Genomic DNA, 19,950 nt, shown 5'->3' with positions numbered 1-19,950 from the left:
GTGTATGGGTAGTTATGCATGTTTAGGGTAAGGGAGGTTTTTGATGATTTTGTGTCTAAGCATGTTTACATGTTGTGTGAGATGTTTGTTTGAGGTTTTAGCCTAGTTTTGGACCTCTTTAGACATGTTATATGGTATATGCTAGTTGGGAGTAGTTGCTATGTATGTTGGGTAAGTTTTGGGTAAAGTTTGCATGAAACAGAGCAGGTTTCTGCCAAACGGGCAAAACCAGGTTCGGCCGCCGAAGGGAGGTTCGGCCGCCGAACCCCTTGTGGAGGCAGTTTCGGCTGCCAAAGCTTGCCTCCGAAAATGTGGACTTTCGTCTCTGGAGGCAAGGTTTGGCCGCCGAAGGTGCCGCCGAAGGTTAGAGACTTTCGTCTCTGGAGGGCCTTTCAGCCCCCGAACCTTGCTCCCGAAAGGGTTCGGCCGCCTAAAGCAGTTGTTCGATCGCCGAAGGTGCTTGAGTTTCGTCTCTGGACGGGACTTTCGGCCGCCGAACCTACTGCCGAAAGTGCCCTGTCCAGCTTTCTTTTGCATGTTTTATGTGATTGTTTTAGGTTCTTTTAGAGGGCTTTGGGGGAGTTTCTTAGAGATGTTCTTGAGTTAGTTTGGTCCCTCACTTGAGTCCACCTGTGTAGGAACGGACCAGAGGAACCAGGGTGATCGGCAGTGAGCACTGCTTCAGAACCTGCAGAGTCAATTCAGAATCAGCCAGAGGTGAGTGGAACTAAACTTAATCTTTTAACTATGAGAACATAAATGCTTTTAGCATGTTTCATGCATCATGATGAGTCTAGTAGGTTGCTTGCACCAGTTTCACGAATATGGCGCATTGCATAATATGATGATTATGATGATGTGGATGGACCAAGGCGACCCCAATAGCCCTAGCTCTATTGTAAGACCTGGCCGGGCCAGGCATCCATCTGTTGTCAGACCTGGCTGGGCCAGGCAGACAGAGATTGTAAGACCTGGCTGGGCTAGGTAGGCAGAGATTGTAAGACCTGGCCGGGCCAGGCATACTCAGGTTATAAGACCTGGCCGGGCCAGGCATCCTGTCATGGAAGGGAGTTTTGGTGGTCATGTTCATCCGTGATATGAAATGATGTGATGCATACCATGAGACCATGTTTTAATCACACGTTTTATAGTTCTGCTCATTGGGCTTGTATAGCTCATCCCTCTCCCTTAACCCCAGTTTTACAGGTTCAGAGTTCAGAGGGAGTCCAGCAGGATATAGAAGAAGAAGAGTTATGTAATAGCTAGTGTGGACATGTACTTGTAAAGAGATAGTCATTGTGTAATAAGATGTATAGACTTGTGCTTGACCAGTTGTAGTAATCCACTTTTTTTAATACATGGTCAATTTATGTATATGATTGTCTGTATGTATATGAGAAAACCAGGCTTAACACAGTATGAGTTCGACCCACCTAGAGAAAAGATAAGAGCTCTAGTAGGGGTGTTTATAGTACAGAGTTAGTGTATGCACAGGTTAAGCCTTGGAACAGAGAAAAGTTTTACGTTTTTCAGAAAATGTATGATCATGTATGGGATTTCACAGGTACACAGAGTTCATAGGAGGCTTGCTACGGGTCCCGGCGGCCTTAAGCCGATCTGGATCCTAGCGCCGGTAGCAGTTCGATTTTCGGGCTGTTACATTCAGGCTCGTAGGTTGCTTAGGAAGGGATGTCAGGGGTATTTGGCTCACGTGAGAGAGCTAGATAGTCAAGTCAGGGAGCCAGCCTCGGTGCCAGTTGTCAGAGAATTTCAGGATGTCTTTCCAGACGAGCTTCCAGGTTTACCACCTGCTAGGGAGATAGAGTTCGAGATAGAGTTGATGCCTGGAACTAGACCGATCTCTATTCCTCCCTACAGGATGGCTCTAGCCGAGTTGAAGGAGTTGAAAGAGCAGTTACAAGAGCTGGTAGAAAAGGGCTTCATCCGACCGAGTACCTCACCTTGGGGTGCTCCAGTCTTGTTTGTGAGAAAGAAGGATGGATCCCTTAGACTTTGTATCGACTACAGGCAGTTGAACAAAGTCACTACCAAGAATAGGTACCCTCTGCCAAGGATCGACGATCTATTCGACCAGCTAGCAGGAGCGGGTTGTTTCTCCAAAATAGATCTGAGATCTGGGTACCATCAGCTGAGGATCAGAGATGAGGATGTGCCAAAGACGGCTTTCAGGACCAGATATGGGCATTTTGAGTTCCTTGTAATGCCGTTCGGGTTAACCAATGCCCCTGCAGCATTCATGGATCTCATGAACAGAGTGTTTAGACAGTACCTAGATCACTTCGTTATTGTCTTCATAGATGATATCTTAGTGTATTCCAGGAATGCAGACGAGCATGCCCATCATCTGAGGTTGGTTCTGCAGACCTTGAGGGAACATGGCTTGTATGCCAAGTTCTCTAAGTGTGAGTTCTGGCTGAGGAGCATTTCATTCTTGGGGCATGTAGTGTCAGAAAATGGAATAGAGGTGGACCCCAAGAAGGTAGAAGCTGTGGCTAACTGGCCTAGACCCACATCAGTGACAGAAATCAGGAGTTTCTTGGGTTTGGCGGGTTACTGCAGGAGGTTCGTTCAGGACTTCTCTAAGATTGCAGCTCCTCTGACTAGATTGACCAGGAAGAACCAGAGGTTTGTGTGGACCGACCAGTGTGAAGAGAGCTTTGAGGAGCTCAAGAAGAGGTTGACTTCAGCACCAGTGTTAGCCCTGCCATTTAGTAATGAAGACTTCTCAGTGTATTGTGATGCGTCCCGTGTGGGACTGGGTTGTGTACTAATGCAGAATGAAAGGGTGATTTCTTATGCTTCTAGACAGCTGAAGAAGCATGAGTTGAATTACCCCACACATGACCTGGAGATGGCAGCAGTAATCTTTGCACTCAAGATGTGGAGGCACTACCTCTATGGGGTTAAATGTGAGATCTTCACAGATCATAAGAGCCTGCAGTACATCCTGAGTCAAAGAGATCTGAACTTGAGACAGAGAAGGTGGGTAGAGCTGCTGAGTGGCTATGATTGCAAGATTCAGTACCATCCGGGTAAGGCGAATGTTGTGGCAAACGCCCTAAGCCGGAAGTCACTAGGCAGTCTATCCCACATCTCGGCGGAGAGGAGGTCAGTAGTGAGGGAGTTCTTCGAGCTCATGAATGAAGGTCTACGGTTGGAGTTGTCTGGTACAGGTGCTTTGATAGCCCAGATGAGAGTGGCACCCGTGTTTCTGGAGCAGGTGGCTCAAAAACAGCATGAGGACCCAGAGTTAGTGAAGATTGCCAGGACTGTTCAGTCAGGCAAGGATAGTGAGTTCAGATTCGACAGCAAGGGGATCCTCCGCTATGGGAGCAGATTGTGTGTACCAGATGACATAGGGCTAAAAGGAGACATTATGAGAGAGGCTCATAATGCAAGATATAGTGTTCACCCCGGAGCCACCAATATATATCAAGATTTGAAGAAAGTTTATTGGTGGCCAGCTATGAAGAAAGAAGTGGCACAGTTTGTGTCAGCCTGCGAAGTGTGTTAGAGGGTGAAGTTGGAACATCAGAAGCCGGCTGGAATGCTTAACCCGCTACCTATTCCAGAGTGGAAATGGGAGAATATAGCTATGGACTTCGTAGTGGGGTTACCGGCGACGTCCAACAGATTGGACTCCATATGGGTGATTGAGAACAGACTCACCAAATCTGCTCACTTCATCCCTGTCAGGAGTGGCTATTCTGTGGACAAGTTGGCGCAGGTGTATGTTGATGAGATCGTCAGGCTGCATGGGGTTCCTGTTTCAATAGTATCTGATCGAGGGCCCCAGTTCACCTCCAGGTTTTGGCGGAGTCTGCAGAATGCCATGGGTACTAGGTTGGATTTTAGCACTGCTTTCCATCCACAGACGGACGGACAATCAGAAAGGACCATCCAGACGATAGAGGATATGCTTAGAATGTGTGTGCTGGATTTTGGCGGTTCTTGGAGGCAGCATCTACCCCTGGTAGAGTTTGCCTACAATAACAGCCATCATGCTAGCATCGGGATGGCTCCATATGAGGCTTTGTATGGGAGGAAGTGCAGATCACCTGTTTGCTGGGAAGAGGTTGGAGAAAAGGCCTTGGCAGGGCCTGAGCTAGTAGAGATCACCAACAGGGTGGTACCCATAATCAGAGAAAGGATCAAGACTGCCGCAAGCAGACAGAAGAGTTATGTAGATATCCGCAGAAGACAAGTAGAGTTTCAGGAGGGGGATCTGGTATTGCTCAAGGTGTCTCCTATGAAAGGAGTGGTTCGCTTTGGGAAGAAAGGTAAACTAGCCCCACGATACATCGGACCCTTTGAAATCTTGCAAAAGATTGGGAATGTGTCGTACAAGCTGGATTTACCTGCTTCAATAGAAAGGATCCATCCGGTTTTCCATGTTTCAATGTTGAGGAAGTTTGTGTCAGATCCGGGCAAGGTTCTCAGTGAGCCTGATGTGGAGGTCCAAGAGGATCTCACCTATGTTGAACAGCCGGTACGGATCATAGACACCCAGATCAGAAAGCTAAGGAACAAGGAAATCCCGATGGTGAAAGTCCTTTGGAACCACCACAATATGGAAGAATGCACCTGGGAGACACGGGAGTCTATGCTCCAGCAGTACCCTCATCTCTTTTAAGGTTAGTCTCTTATGTGTTTTATGTGTATGTTATGTTGTATGTCCTTGCATATGTTAGTTGAGGAACATTCGGGGACGAATGTTCTTAAGGGGGGGAGAATGTAATACCCGGCTAGACTCCGGTATCGGAATTCCTACCGTCCGGTGGAATCTCGGATGTCGGAAGCCTCTAGTAGGGTAGAAACATGTTTTCATAAAATGTTTTGATGTATTTCATGGTTTTAAGTAAAAAGGAAATGAGTTTTTGCATGAAAACAACCTTGGAGGAAAACTCAGGTTCGGCCGCCGAACCTCAAGTTTGGCCGCCGAACATGCATGCGTTTCGGGTGTGTCTTAGGCCCCCGAAAGCATAAGTGAGGGAAACCAGGTTCGGCCGCCGAACCTTATGTTCGGCCGCCGAACATGGCATGCATGCAGAGGCACTTTCGGCTCCCGAACGTGGCCTGGCCAGCCACCTATAAAGGGGTCCCATAGCCGAAAACGGGCGAGCTTTTCTCCCCATTTTCAGGCAAGGTGAGCTCTCCGCCATCCCTCGCCGGTTTTGAGTTCCTTCCTTCAAATCTTTCTCGATTTTCATTAGTTTTACCTTTGTAGAGGGCTATTGGTGACAAGTTCATCCTTGATGTGATTAGCTGTGATGTGATGCATTCCATATTATCATATGTTTTAAATGTTTTATTATTCTGCTCACTGGGCTCTAGTAGCTCACCCCTCTCCCTAATCCCCCAGGTTTGCAGGTACAGGGTAGACCAGGAGGTCAGCAAGAGTAATGAAGTCATGTGTTTGTAATAGATAGAGTGTGGACATGATAAATTGTAAAATGATGTAAAGTTATGAATAGTAATGTATGTAATGATATTGAGGATTAGAGATTGTGCTTGACCCAATGTGTAAGGTATACCTTTTTATACATGATCTTAGATGTTTTGTGATGTTCATGTAAACCAACTCAACGTATGTTACATCACCTATTGGGGCACTAATGAGATCCCACAGAGGGGTCAATGCTTATGATTATGACTATGTTCAGTGCATGCACAGGTTGAGTTTGGTATATGAGAGAATGTATGAAAGAAAAGTTTTAAATTTTTATGTATGGTGTTGATCATGTATGGGATTAAACAGGTTTACAGATTATATGTCAGGCTTGCTATGGGTCCTGGCGGCCTTAAGCCGACCTGGATCCTAGCGCCGGTAGCAGTCCGATTTTCGGGTCGTTACATTTACGATAACATAGCGCACTCCACCATAGAGAGTGTCCTTTGTGCGTACATGGCCAAAGAGCATAATAAAGCTTTGAGGCGAGAGTTTGGTGCAAAAGAGATGGATAAAAATCTCCTTCAGAAGGAGTGCTTGAGGCTAAAGACTCAGGTTGATAAAGTGGAGGGCACTATGAAAGAGACGTTGGAGTTTGTGGACAAGCTTCAGGCAGACCTGGACCAGGCAAACGCTTCAAGATCCGCCTTCGAGAATGGAGCAAAAATATTTGAGGATCAAGTGGCTACGCTTCAATGCCAAGTCCAAGAGCTGCAATCTCAGGCTGATGAGGCCTGGTCCGCCACATCTAAGGGGCTGAATTGGAAGCTGAGCTTGAGAAAACGATGGTCCGAGGCAGATAGATGTTTGTACAAAGGCAAGACTCCGTCAAGAAAGAACTTGGCAAGCATTTTTCTACAGAGGACTTCTATTGGATTGATGAAATCTTTTCAGACGAGGACGATGAGGACGACAATAGGCAAGATGAGAAGAGGACAATCGAAGACAATCTCCCTTATCTAGCTTCTACTGCACCAGCAATAGATGAACACGTAATAAAAGATAGGGAGGAGAAAACTGATAACGATCCTCCTGCCTTATAATTTATCTTTAATGAAAAAACTTTTATATTTTGTTATTATTTTTACTAAGTGCTTATATGATCTGTACTCAACCATAACCCTCATCCAACTATCGCCAAATAAGACAAACAATTCTTAAAATATTACTAAGTGGGGTTAACACCGAATCAAATACTCGGCAACCTTTGCCTTTTGTCATGAAATAACTTAATCTAACTCATTAATGGAACTTAGCACCCGGACGCTCGCCTCGTGGCTATGAAATAAATAACTTGAATCAACTGATCTGGATATCCAGTTATGCTAATGATTTAAACATTTTATTAGCTGGGACTAACACCCTGTTATGAGCCTGGTGGATACCCACCTTATGGTCTAAACATAAAATGCCTTAGACATTCTTTATTAATTGGGACCGACACCAGGTCAAGAGCCTAGCGGATACCCACTTTGTGGCCCATACATAAAATGTCTTAGTTATTCTTATTAATCGGGGCTGACACTCAGTCGCGAGCTTGGCGGATATCCATCTTGTGGCCTGAGCATAAAATACCTTAGTTAACGGGACTAACCCCCAGTCATGAGTTTCACGAATATTTGCCTTGTGGTTTAGGCATAAAATGCCTTAGTTATTCTTATCAATTGGGACTAACGTGCGGTCATGAACTTGGCGAATACCCGCCTTATGGCCTAGGCATAAAATGTCTTAGTTAATGGGATGCGGATATCCGTCTTGTGGCTTAGGCATAAAATACCTTAAATATTCTTTATTAATCGGGATTGATGCCCAGTCGCGAGTCTGGCGAATACCCGCCTTGTGGCATGAGCATAAGATGCCTTAGTTATTCTTATTAATCGAGACTGACAAGTGATTCCAGAGCCGAAACTCGCCAACCTTCAGGGGCAGGTTCGGCGGCCGAAACCCCCCTCCAGAGCCGAAAGTCCAAACTTTTGGGAGCAGGGTTCGGCAGCCAGAACTGCCTCCCCAGGCAGGTTCGGCCGCCGAACATGGTTTCGGCAGCCGAACCTGGGTCCTTCAACAGGCAGAACCTAAGCCACCAACATGCACATTTGCCTCCCAAATCTTCCAACTCAACCCAACTTATGCAAAAACATGCATAAACATGTACACAAGCATATTGGGGTCTCAAACTATCCTATACCCCAACAAACATCATCAAAGCAACACATTAACATGCATTTCATCCTTAAACCCATATAAACCCTAACACTTTTATAACTAGCCTAATCATGCATCTTTACCCCATAACCCTTCATAAAACTTGCTTAAAACATCAAAGATGGTGAGGATCGATGCTTACCTCTTAAAGATCGAGAGAAGGCGTGACCCAACTTGGAGATTTGGGGAAAATGAGTTCCGGAGGTCTCCAAGGTTCCACACTTCGATCTTTGCTCAAAAATCTTCAAAACTATGCTAAAACTCGTCAAAACATGAAGAATTTTAAGGAAAACATCAAAACTAACCATGGAAGGGTTTGGACTCACCTCTGCCCGAAAATGGAGAAGAAAACTCACCCATTTTCGGACATGGGGCCTATTATAGGTGGCTGGCCAGACCACCTTCGGGAGCCAAAGGTGCTCCCTAAACTGCACCATGTCCGGCGGCCGAACATGAGGTTGGGCGGCCAAACCTGGCTTTCCTTCCTTGGTGCTTTTCTTTCAAAACTCAATTTCTTTCTTACTTAAAACCTTAAAACACATGAAAACATTTTAGAAAAACATATTTTACCCTTCTACAGGTTTTCGACATCTGAGATTCCACCGGAAAGTAGGAATTCCGATGTCGGGGTTTAGCCGGGTATTACATTCTCCCCCCTTAAGAACATTCATCCCCGAATGTTCACCAAACAAGCATAGCAAGGCAAAACACACATAAGCTAACCTTAAAAGAGATGAGGGTATTGCTGGAGCATAGACTCCCGTGTCTCCCAGGTACATTCTTTTATGTTGTGGTGATTCCAAAGGACTTTCACCAGCGGGATTTCCTTGTTCCTCAACTTTCTGATCTGCGTGTCTAGGATCCGCACCGGCTGTTCAACATAGGTGAGATCTCCTAGGATCTCCACATCTGGCTCACTAAGAACCTTGCCCGGATCTGACACGAACTTCCGCAACATAGAAACATGAAAAACCGGATGGATTTTTTCCATTGAAGCAGGTAAGTCCAGCTTGTACGATACATTCCCAATCTGTTGCAAAATTTCAAAGGGTCCGATGTACCATGGGGCTAGCTTACCTTTCTTCCCAAAATGAATCATCCCTTTCATAGGAGACACCTTGAGCAACACCAAATCTCCCTCCTGAAACTCTACTTGCCTTCTGCGGATATCTGCATAACTCTTCTGCCGACTCACAGCAGTCTTGATCCTCTCTCTGATAATGGGCACTACTCTGCTGGTGATCTCTACTAGCTCAGGCCCTGCCAAGGCCCTTTCTCCAACTTCTTCCCAGCAAACAGGTGACCTACACTTCCTCCCATAAAGAGCTTTATAAGGAGCCATCCCGATGCTAGCATGATAGCTGTTATTGTAGGCAAACTCCACCAAGGGTAGATGCTGCCTCCAAGAACCGCCAAAATCTAGCACACACATCCTGAGCATATCTTCAATTGTCTGGATGGTCCTCTCTGACTGGCCATCAGTCTGAGGATGTAAAGCAGTGCTAAAATCCAACCTGGTACCCATAGCATTCTGCAGACTCCGCCAAAATCTGGAGGTGAACTAGGGTCCCTTATCAGACACTATTGAAACAGGAGCCCCATGCAACCTAACCACCTCATCAACAAATACGTGCGCCAATTTATCCACAGAGTAGCCACTCCTAACAGGGATGAAGTGAGCAGATTTGGTCAGTCTGTCCACAATCACCCATATGGAGTCCAACCTGTTGGACGTTGCCGGTAACCCCAGCACGAAGTCCATAGCAATATTCTCCCATTTCCACTCTGGAATCGGTAGTGGGTTAAGCATTTCAGCCGGCTTTTGATGTTCCAGTTTCACCCTCTGACATACTTCGCAGGCGGACACAAACTGTGCCACTTCTCTCTTCATAGCTGGCCACCAATAGACTCTCTTCAGATCTTGATACATCTTGGTGGCTCTAAGGTGAACACTGCATCTAGCATTATGAGCTTCCCTCATAATATCACCTTTCAGACTCACGTCATCTGGTACACATAATCTACTCCCATAGCGGAGGATCCCCTTGCTGTCAAAGCTGAACTCTTCATTCTTGCCTGACTGAACAGTCCTGGCAATTTTCACTAACTCTAGGTCCTCATGCTGTTTCTGAGCCACCTGCTCCAGAAACACGGGTGTTACTCTCATCTGAGCTATCAAAGCACCTGTACCAGACAACTCCAGCTGCAGCCCTTCATCAATGAGCTTGTACAACTCTTTCACCACCGGTCTTCTCTCTGCTGTAATATGGGATAGACTGCCAAGTGATTTTCGGCTTAGGGCATCTGCCACAACATTTGCCTTACCCGGATGGTACTGAATTTTGCAAACATAGTTACTAAGCAATTCTACCCATCTCCTCTGCCTCAGATTCAACTCTCTCTGACTCAAGATGTACTGCAAGCTCTTATGATCTGTGAAGATCTCACATTTAACCCCATAGAGGTAATGCCTCCACATCTTGAGTGCAAAGATCACAGCTGCCATCTCTAGGTCATGTGTAGGGTAATTCAACTCATGCTTCTTCAGCTGCCTAGAAGTATAAGCAATTACCCTCTCATTTTGCATTAACACACAACCCAGTCCCACACAGGACACATCACAAAACACTGAGAAGTCTTCATTACTGGTCAGCAGAGCTAACACCGGTGCTGACTTCAACCTTTTCTTCAACTCTTCAAAGCTTTCCTCGCACTAATCAGACCACACAAACTTCTTATTCTTCTTGGTTAATCTGGTCATAGGAGCGGCAATCTTAGAGAAGTCCTAAACGAACCTCCTGTAGTAACCTGCCAAACCCAAAAAGCTCTTGATCTCTGTTACTGTAGTGGGTCTGGGCTAGTTAGCTACAGCTTCTACCTTCTTGGAGTCCACTTCAATTCCGCTTTCTGATACAACATGCCCCAAGAATGAAATGCTCCTTAACCAGAATTCACACTTGGAGAACTTGGCATACAAGCTGTGCTCCCTCAGGGTCTGCAAAACTAACCTCAGATGATGGGCATGCTCCTCTGCATTTCTGAAATACACTAAGATATCATCTATGAAGACAATAACAAAGTGATCCAGATACTGGCTAAATACTCGATTCATGAGATCCATGAATGCTGCAGGGGCATTGGTTAGCCCAAACGGCATTACTAGGAACTCATAATGCCCATATTTGGTCCTGAACGCCGTCTTCGGCACATCTTCTTCTCTTATTCTCAGTTGGTGTTACCCGGATCTCAGATCTATCTTGGAGAAATAACTTGTTCCTGCTAGCTGGTCAAATAGATCGTCGATCCTAGGTAACGGATACTTATTCTTGGTAGTGACTTTGTTCAACTGCCTATAGTCGATACAAAGTCTCAAGGATCCATCCTTCTTCTTTACAAACAGCACTGGAGCACCCCAGGGTGAGGTACTCGGTCGGATGAAACCCTTGTCTACCAACTCTTGCAACTGATCCTTAAGCTCCTTCAACTCTGCTAGTGCCATCCTGTAGGGAGGGATAGAGATTGGTCTGGTTCCAGGCATCAATTCTATTTCAAACTCTATCTCCCTAGCAGGTGGTAGTCTTGGAAGCTCATCTGGGAAGACATTTGAAAACTCTCTGACCACGGACACTGAGGCGGGCTCCCTAACCTGACTATCCAGCTCTCTCACATGAGCTAGAAACCCCTAACAACCTTTCCTGAGCAACCTACGAGCCTGTAGGGCTGATATCAGACCTCTAGGCGTATCCATCCTGTCTCCTCTAAAGACAACCTCCGACCCATCCCGATCTCTGAACCTGACTACCTTGTCTCTGCAGTCCAAGGTAGCATCATGAGCAGATAGCCAATCCATCCCTAGAATGACATCAAAATCCATCAAGTCTTGAACCACAAGGTCGGCTAGAAGGCATCTACTCTCCACAAACACTAGACTATACCGGCAGACTGACTCTGCCACTGATGGATCACACTTGGGTCCACTGACCCAGAGGGGACACTCTAACCCAGAGACTATCAAACCCAACCTCTCAACGGCTCTCGGAGCAATAAAAGAATGAGATGCATCAGGGTCCATTAAAGCATACACATCTGAACAACCAATGATGAGATTACCTGACACCACGGTGTTGGATGTGTTCGCCTCCTGCTGTGTCATAGTGAAGATCCGAGCTGGAGCTGATGGACCTTCACCTCGGGAACCTACTGAAGAAGAGGCTGCCCCTCTCCCTCGGTCTCTGCCACTGCCCTAAGTCATGGTTGGAGCTGCTGGCTGTGCCCCACTGCCAGAAGCTGTCTGCTGGGACTGTGCCATAAAAGGTGCCCTTGGACACTCTCATGCTATGTGTCCCTCCTACCCACATCTGAAGCAGGCTGTGGTCCCAAACCGACACGCTCCCTTGTGTAGCTTACCACACCTCAAACATTCTGCACCGTCTGAACCCGAGCTCAAGCCACCACCTAGTCCCAGACCTGACTTCAAGCGATTCTAGAACTTATTCTTCTTTGGCTTTTTGGTGGTGCTACTCCACCTCTTACTGCCTGAAGCTGCTGCACTCAGATAAGAGGGGTCCAACTTTCCCTAGCCTGAGGTCTTAGAACCCGAAGACTGTGCCACATACTGCTTAACTGTCCCGTGGATGATGGCACTAGCCTCCATTTTCTGTGCTGCATCCATAATAGTATGGAAGCTCTCCCTCTCCGCTGCAAGAATTAGGGAGGAATACCTAGAGTGAAGCCTCATGGTATACCTCTTTGCCTTCTTCTGATCTGTATCATAAGTTTGCTCCACAAACAGCAACAGCTCCAAGAACTTATCTGTAAACTCATCCACACTCATCTCTTCAGTCTGCCTCAACTGTTCAAACTCGATTATCTTCAATTCCCTTGAGCTATCAGGGAAAGCCCATCCTGCAAATTCATTAGCAAACTCCTCCCAGGTTAAACTGTCCAATCTTGGGTACACATAGTTCTTGAACCACTCACGAGCCTTCTTGCATTTAAGTGTGAACCCCGCCATCTGAATGGCTCTATAATCATCTGCCCCTAACTCATCTGTAATCATCTTTACCGTTTTCAGGTACTCTGGATCATCTCCCGTCTTGAACTTGGGAGCATCCAACTTCAAGTAATCAGTCATCTTAACTCTGCTTCCTCCAGATGAGCTAGGTTTAGGTACATGGACTTCAGGAGCTACAGATTCAGGGGGTGGTGGAGGAGGTGCAACATTTCCTGGATTAGGGTTGGTTACATTTGGACAGAAAGGTGAGGGTGGATACATTGGATATTGGGGGTATGGTGGATAGAAAGGAGGGTAAAGCATAAAAGAGGGATAAGGGTTAAAGCTGGGGTAATCCGATGTACCTCCCATCGAATACCCGGGGCCCTGTGGAAAGGGTTGATATTGGGGTGGTTGAGCAAACCCCGAGGCCTGAGTGCCTCCTTGAGATTCTCCCATGCCCTCCTCAGACATGCTTACTCCCAGACTTCCATCCCTTCTCTGGTCAACATCCATTTCTTCCCCCTCAGCTGACACTCCTCCCTGAACTGCTCCCCTTCTGCTTGTATCAAAAGACCTTTTAGGGTCCCTTGACACTCTCTCCCTGCTAGATCTGCAGGACATTGCCCTCGGCAATGCAGGAGGATAGGCATCCATGCCCTCATTTTCTGGTGGGACTCTAGTCAATCGTGCAGATCGACGAGTGCCTCGCATCTTGCTTACTGAAAAACAGCACACATCACTTAAAACATTAGCATCATATGGTTCATGTGGAAACACATGAACCCGCATCACATACATAGCATAACATTAATGCACATGCATAAAATCATGGCATTTCACATCATCATTCAAGACAGGACTCTACATCATATCCTAGTGGACATGATTTTTCCTATTGTGCTTGCCCTTCTATAGCATCTATGAGCCCGACACTCTCTAGGTCCGACCATATGAACCTAAGGCTCTGATACCAATCTGTAACGACCCGAAATCGGACCGCTACCGGCGCTAGGATCCAGATCTACTTAAGGTCGCCGGGACCCGTAGCAAGCCTAACATACATCCTGTCATACCTGATAATCCCATACATGATCATACATTTACATAAAAATTTTAAACTTTTTCATTCACCAAGCTTAACCTATGCATGCATCATAACCATAACATAAACCCCACACAAGAGCCCTCATCAAATGCTCTAGTGGGACATCATATCATACATCAAGCGTGGTTCAACATTTCTTAGCATTAAAACATTTCATAATGATCATGAACAAAAGGGATTAACCATACATACTAGGGTCAAGCACAATTCTAATACTCATTACATTTTGTACAATACTTTACATTTCATTAACTTTCATGTCTGCAACTAACTATTACATAGATAAGACTTTTACTCTTGCTGACTTCCTGGTCTATCCCGAACCTGCAAACCTGGGGGTTAAGGGAAAGGGGTGAGCTACTAGAGCCTAGTGAGCAGAATAGTAAAATAATATATATTAAAATCTATACTTTCATGAAATGCATCACATCACAAACAAATCACATCAAGGATGGACTTGTCACCAATAGCCCTCTACACATTCCAATGGTGCCAGGGGCGTAGAATGGGCCTCACTGGTCTTTCTCTTAACATAACATAACATAACATAACATTCCAATGTACTAGGGGCGTAGAATGGGCCTCACTGGTCTTTCTCTTACTCTGTGCCAGGGGCGTAGAATGGGCCTCATTGGACTTCCGTACCGTATCATCGTCATCATATCATATCGAGGACTAATGGGTCATCCAACATCCATCCACATCAACATCATAGTATGCAATGCAACATATTCGTGAATTCTAATGCAAATAACCTAGTATTTATCATGGCATTCGTGATGCATGAACATGCTCGAAATTTATTAGCTTTGAAACATAAAGATTCATTCTACTCACCTCAGGATGACTCTGAAAAGACTCTGAAGCAGCTATCTCACTGCTGGAGTCCTCGGTTACTCGGGTCCGAACCTTCACAGATGGACTCAAATGAGGGACCAAACATACATCAACATGACTCTAAACATCTCCCCAAGAATCCCCTAAAACATCATAAAACAATCATAGAAAACATGCAAAGGAAGGCTGAACAGGGCACTTTCGGCGGCAAGTTCGGCGGCCGAAAGTCCCTCCAGAGCTGAAACTCAGCCACTTTCGGCGGCAGGTTCGGCGGCCAAAAGTGGTTCCAGAGCCGAAACTCGCCAACCTTCGGGAGCAGGTTCAGCGGCCGAAACCCACCTCCAGAGCCGAAAGTCTAAACTTTCGGGGGCAGGGTTTGGCAGCTAGAACTGCCTCTCCAAGCAGGTTCGGCTGCCAACATGGTTTCGGCAGCCGAACCTGGGTCCTTCAGCAGGCAGAACCCATGCCACCAACATGCACATCTGCCTCCCAAATCTTCCAACTCAACCCAACTCATGCAAAAATATGCATAAACATGTACACAAGCATATTGGGGTCTCAAACTATCCTATACCCCAACAAACATCATCAAAGCAACACATTAACATGCATTTCATCCTTAAACCCATATAAACCCTAACACTTTTATAACTAGCCTAATCATGCATCTTCACCCCATAACCCTTCATAAAACTTGCTTAAAACATCAAAGATGGTGAGGATCGACGCTTACCTCTTAAAGATCGAGAGAAGGCGTGACCCAACTTGGAGATTTGGGAAAAATGAGTTCCGGAGGTCTCCAATCTTTCACACTTCGATCTTTGCTCAAAAATCTTCAAAACCAAGCTAAAACTCGTCAAAACATGAAGAATTTTAAGGAAAAAATCAAAACTAACCATGGAAGGTTTGGACTCACCTCTGCCCGAAAATGGAGAAGAAAACTCGCCCATTTTCGAACATGGGGCCTTTTATAGGTGGCTGGCCAGACCACCTTCGGGGGCCAAAGGTGCTCCCTAAACTGCACCATGTTCAGCGGCCGAACATGAGGTTCGACGGCCGAACCTGGCTTTCCTTCCTTGGTGCTTTTCTTTCAAAACTTAATTTCTTTCTTACTTAAAACCTTAAAACACATGAAAACATTTTAGAAAAATATATTTTACCCTTCTAGAGGTTTCCGACATTCGAGATTCCACCGGAAAGTAGGAATTCTGATGTCGTGGTCTAGCCGGGTATTACATCCGCCTTGTGGCCTGGGCATAAAATGTCTTAGTTAATAGGACTAACACTCGATCAAAAGTCTAGCAGATATCCATCTTGTAGCTTAGACATAAAATGCTTTAGTTATTCTTATTAATTGGAACTGACACCTGGTCACGAGTCTGACAAATACTCGCCTCATGGCCTAGGCATAAAATACCTTAGTTAATGGGACTAACACCCGGTCATGAGTCTGGCAAATACCCACTTTGTGAGCTAAGCATAAAATGCCTTAAAAATTCTTTAATAATCGGGACTGCCGAGTCACGAGTCTAGCGGATCCCCGCCTTATGGCCTAAACATAAAATGTCTTAGTTAACAGGGGTAACCCCCGGTCACCAGCCTGGCAGATATCCACCTTGTGGTTTAAGTATAAAATACCTTAGTTATTCTTATTAATCAGGATTAACACTCGATCGCGAGTCTGACAGATACCCGCCTCGTGATCTAAGCATAAAAAACCTTAATTAACAGGGTTAATATCCTGTTATAAGCTTGATAGATATCTGTCTCGTGACTTAGATATAAAATACCTTATTAACGAAACTAACATTCGATCATGAACCTAGCTAATACCCGCTTTCTGCTTTCTGATTTAAATATAAAATGCTTTAGTTATTCTTGTTAATCGGGACTGATACCCGATCGTGAGTCTGATGGATACTCGCCTTGTAGTCTAAACATACAATATTTTATATTAACTTTTTATTTTCAAATTAAAACACATTTTTTAAAATTTTAATAATAAAATATTTTTTATATTTAATTGTAAAAAATTATTATTGTTAAAATTAAAATAAGCAAATAAAAATAAAAAAATTCCTGTTTATTATTAAACAATGTTTAATGTAAAAAATATTACATTTATATTTTATTATTAAAATTTATTATTTATTATTTTATCTTTTATAGGAAGAAATTTGAGCTAATTTAACCTAAATTAGGTAACTTCGACTAATAACTTAATTTTGAATAAAATTAAATATAACCTTAAAGTTAAAGGAAAAAATGAATTTTTTAAATGAAAAATTATCACCAAATCTTATTTCAAAATCACTTAATTAAAACAAAATCAAACTCTTTAATCTTTTACTAAATTAAGAAACTACTAATTACCTTAAATAATTAATTTTTATATTATTTAGTATTTTTAATATTATATATATTATTTAAACTTTATAATTTTAAATATTATATTATTTAATTTCTTTTACTGAAATTAAAGTAAATTAACTAATATTTGTTTTATAGAAAAATTAAATAATTTCTTTAATATTTTAAGTAAATAATTTTAAAATATAAATAAATTAGTAAAATTTTTCAAAAACTCGTGAATTTGATAGTGATTATCCCTTTTTTAACTCGTGTGAGAGGGAAAGAAAAATTTTAGTATGAAGAATTTATAAATTATAAAGGAAATTGATTTTTTTTTTTACCATTTTCCCAAGAGAAAGAAAACAAAAAGTGAGAATCATAAATTCCCTTGTCAGTAATTTTGCAAATTCATCGACCAAAGAATATTACCCAAAATAAAAATAAAAATAAAATAAAACCCAAACCAGAAGCTTCCCCATCACCAAAATAAAAAATAAACCCAAATAAAATAAGCTCCGGCCTCAATCATCAGGGCCAGAAAAGCAAGCAGACAAATTCTCCAACAATCAAGAAAGGTGTCAAATAGACTGGCCCACAAAACTTTCAAGTGTCCTAACTCCCATTGGTTTAATTTTTTTTTTCAAAAATTATTTTGATATTTCCACATCTTTCTATGTGCTCGGAGCTCCCGTTTTTGCAAACCTCATAAACCATATCCACCGATGGCTACTGCACAGCCCCACTTCCGCTCAACTTCCCTTCTTTTTCTCCCCACCACACGCCATTTTTTTCTCACCGATTCTTAGTTTCTTCTCCAAATCATTCTTCTCCCAATTCCCTCAAACTTCTCCCGGAAAATCTCGTTTCTTGTAGTTGATCCTATTAACAAAATGTTTCTGGGATCTTGCAAAATTTTCCGGGGAAAATCCCATACCTTCCATGAAATCCAATGACCATTTTTGCTTCCCTTTTCTCTTGAATCATATATAGATTTGGAAAGGGATTAGCTTTTTTTTCTTGTTCTGGTATGGAGGTCGAAACAGAGCGAGTAGCTCATAAAGATTGCCATATCAATGGCGCAAAACACGTCCTATTTGGGAAGTACGAGATGGGGAAGCTTTTGGGCCAAGGGACCTTCGCTAAGGTCTATAAAGCGAAAAACTTGGTGACCCAGGAGAGAGTCGCCATTAAAGCCATTCACAAGGACCATGTAAAGAAGAAAGGATTGATCGAACAAATTAAGCGAGAGATCTCTGTAATGCATCTTGTCAAACACCCAAATATCGTCGAGTTGAAGGAGGTCATGGCCACCAAATCGAAGGTTTTCTTCGTAATGGAATACGTGAGAGGTGGTGAGTTATTTGCCAAACTCCAGCAGGGGAAGCTTAAGGAAGATTTGGCCAGAAAATATTTCCAGCAATTAATCAGCGCAGTTGATTTTTGCCATAGCCGTGGGGTTTCTCACCGTGATTTAAAGCCGGAAAATCTCCTCTTGGACGAGAATGGTGACTTAAAAGTCTCCGATTTTGGTCTCTCTGCCCTGCCGGAGCAGCACTGGAACGATGGGTTGCTACACACACAATGTGGAACACCGGCGTATGTTGCCCCTGAGGTTTTGAGGAAGAAAGGGTACGACGGCGCAAAAGCTGATATTTGGTCTTGTGGTGTTATTCTTTTTGTTTTACTTGCTGGGTACTTGCCATTTCAAAACGCGAATTTGATGAAGATGTATGTGAAGATTTTCAAAGCAGAGTACGAGTTCCCGCCGTGGATTTCACCGGAAGCCCGGAGATTGATTTCCAAGCATCTCGTCGTCGATCCAGAGAGGAGAATCACAATCCCTCACATAAGGCAAAATCCTTGGTTTCGCAGGGGACTCACAACACCCATCACGATTTCTAACGATTTAGAAGAAAACGAGAAGGGTCGTGAACTTATTGGTGAAGAAATAACGAAATTATCAGAAACAAATCATTCTCCACCATTCTACAATGCATTTGAATTCATATCAGCAATGTCGTCGGGATTTGATCTATCAAGCTTATTCGAAAACAAGAAGAAATCGGGTTCAATGTTCACTTCAAAGTGTGCGGCGTCGGTGATCCTGACGAAGTTGGGGTCAGCGGCGAAAAAGTTGAATTTTAGAGTGTTAAGTGACTCAGAATTTAAGGTGAAAATGCAAGGGAAAGAGGAAGGAAGAAAAGGGAAGCTGGCGGTGACAGCGGAGGTGTTCGAGGTAGCACCGGAGGTGGCGGTGGTGGAATTCTCCAAGTCAGCCGGAGACACTCTTGAGTACACCAAATTCTGTGAAGAAGACGTTAGGCCTGCCCTGAAAGACATTGTTTGGAGTTGGCAAGGTGAAGATAACTGTCACCAACTAGAAAGGACAAGTGGCAACTAGTTAGGTTTGGCTAATTATGGGCAAAATAAAAAATTTTTAAAAAGAAAAACATACCAGAAGCCTAATATTGTAAATGGTATTGTCTAAAGCTTACTATCCATGTTTTTATTGGTTTTGGTTAAGGCTCCTGGATTTAGGGTTTGAAGATAATTGCAAATGGTTGGGATTTTGTGTAAATGGGGAATTTGTTGAAGGGGCAGCAATATGGATTTTTGTCACATATATGAGATTGTTTCCTTCTATTTCTGTTTCAAAATGTGAGGATAGTATTGTTTTTCTTTTTGTATTTTTCAAGTTATTGATGTCCATGTTCGTCTCTTAACAATGCCTCTTCCAATAATAAATTTAAATTCTTCCCTCAATCCCACATTCAGAGAAAAAAATTTTCAGAAAAAGACTAGTTAGATCAAGTATAGTTTAGATTAAGTATAGTGTAGAGTGTAGCACAGGAATATAAACGGTATAGCGGTTTGAAGAAAAATTTTAACGAGTAATTTTCATTCAGCTAAATTTCAATCAAGAGAAAAAATTTAAAAAGCCTTCAAAATTGGCAGTACCTAAATCTGTAGGAAATAAACCTATAAAAA

The 19,950-nt window shown here is 43.7% G+C and overlaps 1 protein-coding gene across 1 annotated transcript; it reads left to right on the top strand.

Moving 5' to 3' along the window:
* Positions 1–17,638: 17,638 nt before the first annotated feature.
* On the top strand, positions 17,639–19,619 carry LOC110627167 (CBL-interacting serine/threonine-protein kinase 5). Its single transcript, XM_021773429.2, has one exon. It carries the CDS (start codon positions 17,990–17,992, stop codon positions 19,361–19,363), a length of 1,374 nt encoding a protein of 457 aa, XP_021629121.1. The 5' UTR covers positions 17,639–17,989; the 3' UTR covers positions 19,364–19,619.
* Positions 19,620–19,950: the final 331 nt, after the last annotated feature.

This window comes from Manihot esculenta, chromosome 11, assembly GCF_001659605.2.
Source record: "Manihot esculenta cultivar AM560-2 chromosome 11, M.esculenta_v8, whole genome shotgun sequence".
Classification (NCBI taxonomy): domain Eukaryota; kingdom Viridiplantae; phylum Streptophyta; class Magnoliopsida; order Malpighiales; family Euphorbiaceae; genus Manihot; species Manihot esculenta.
Note: the sequence above shows the minus strand (reverse complement) of the source record. Positions and strands in the feature narration are given on the sequence as shown.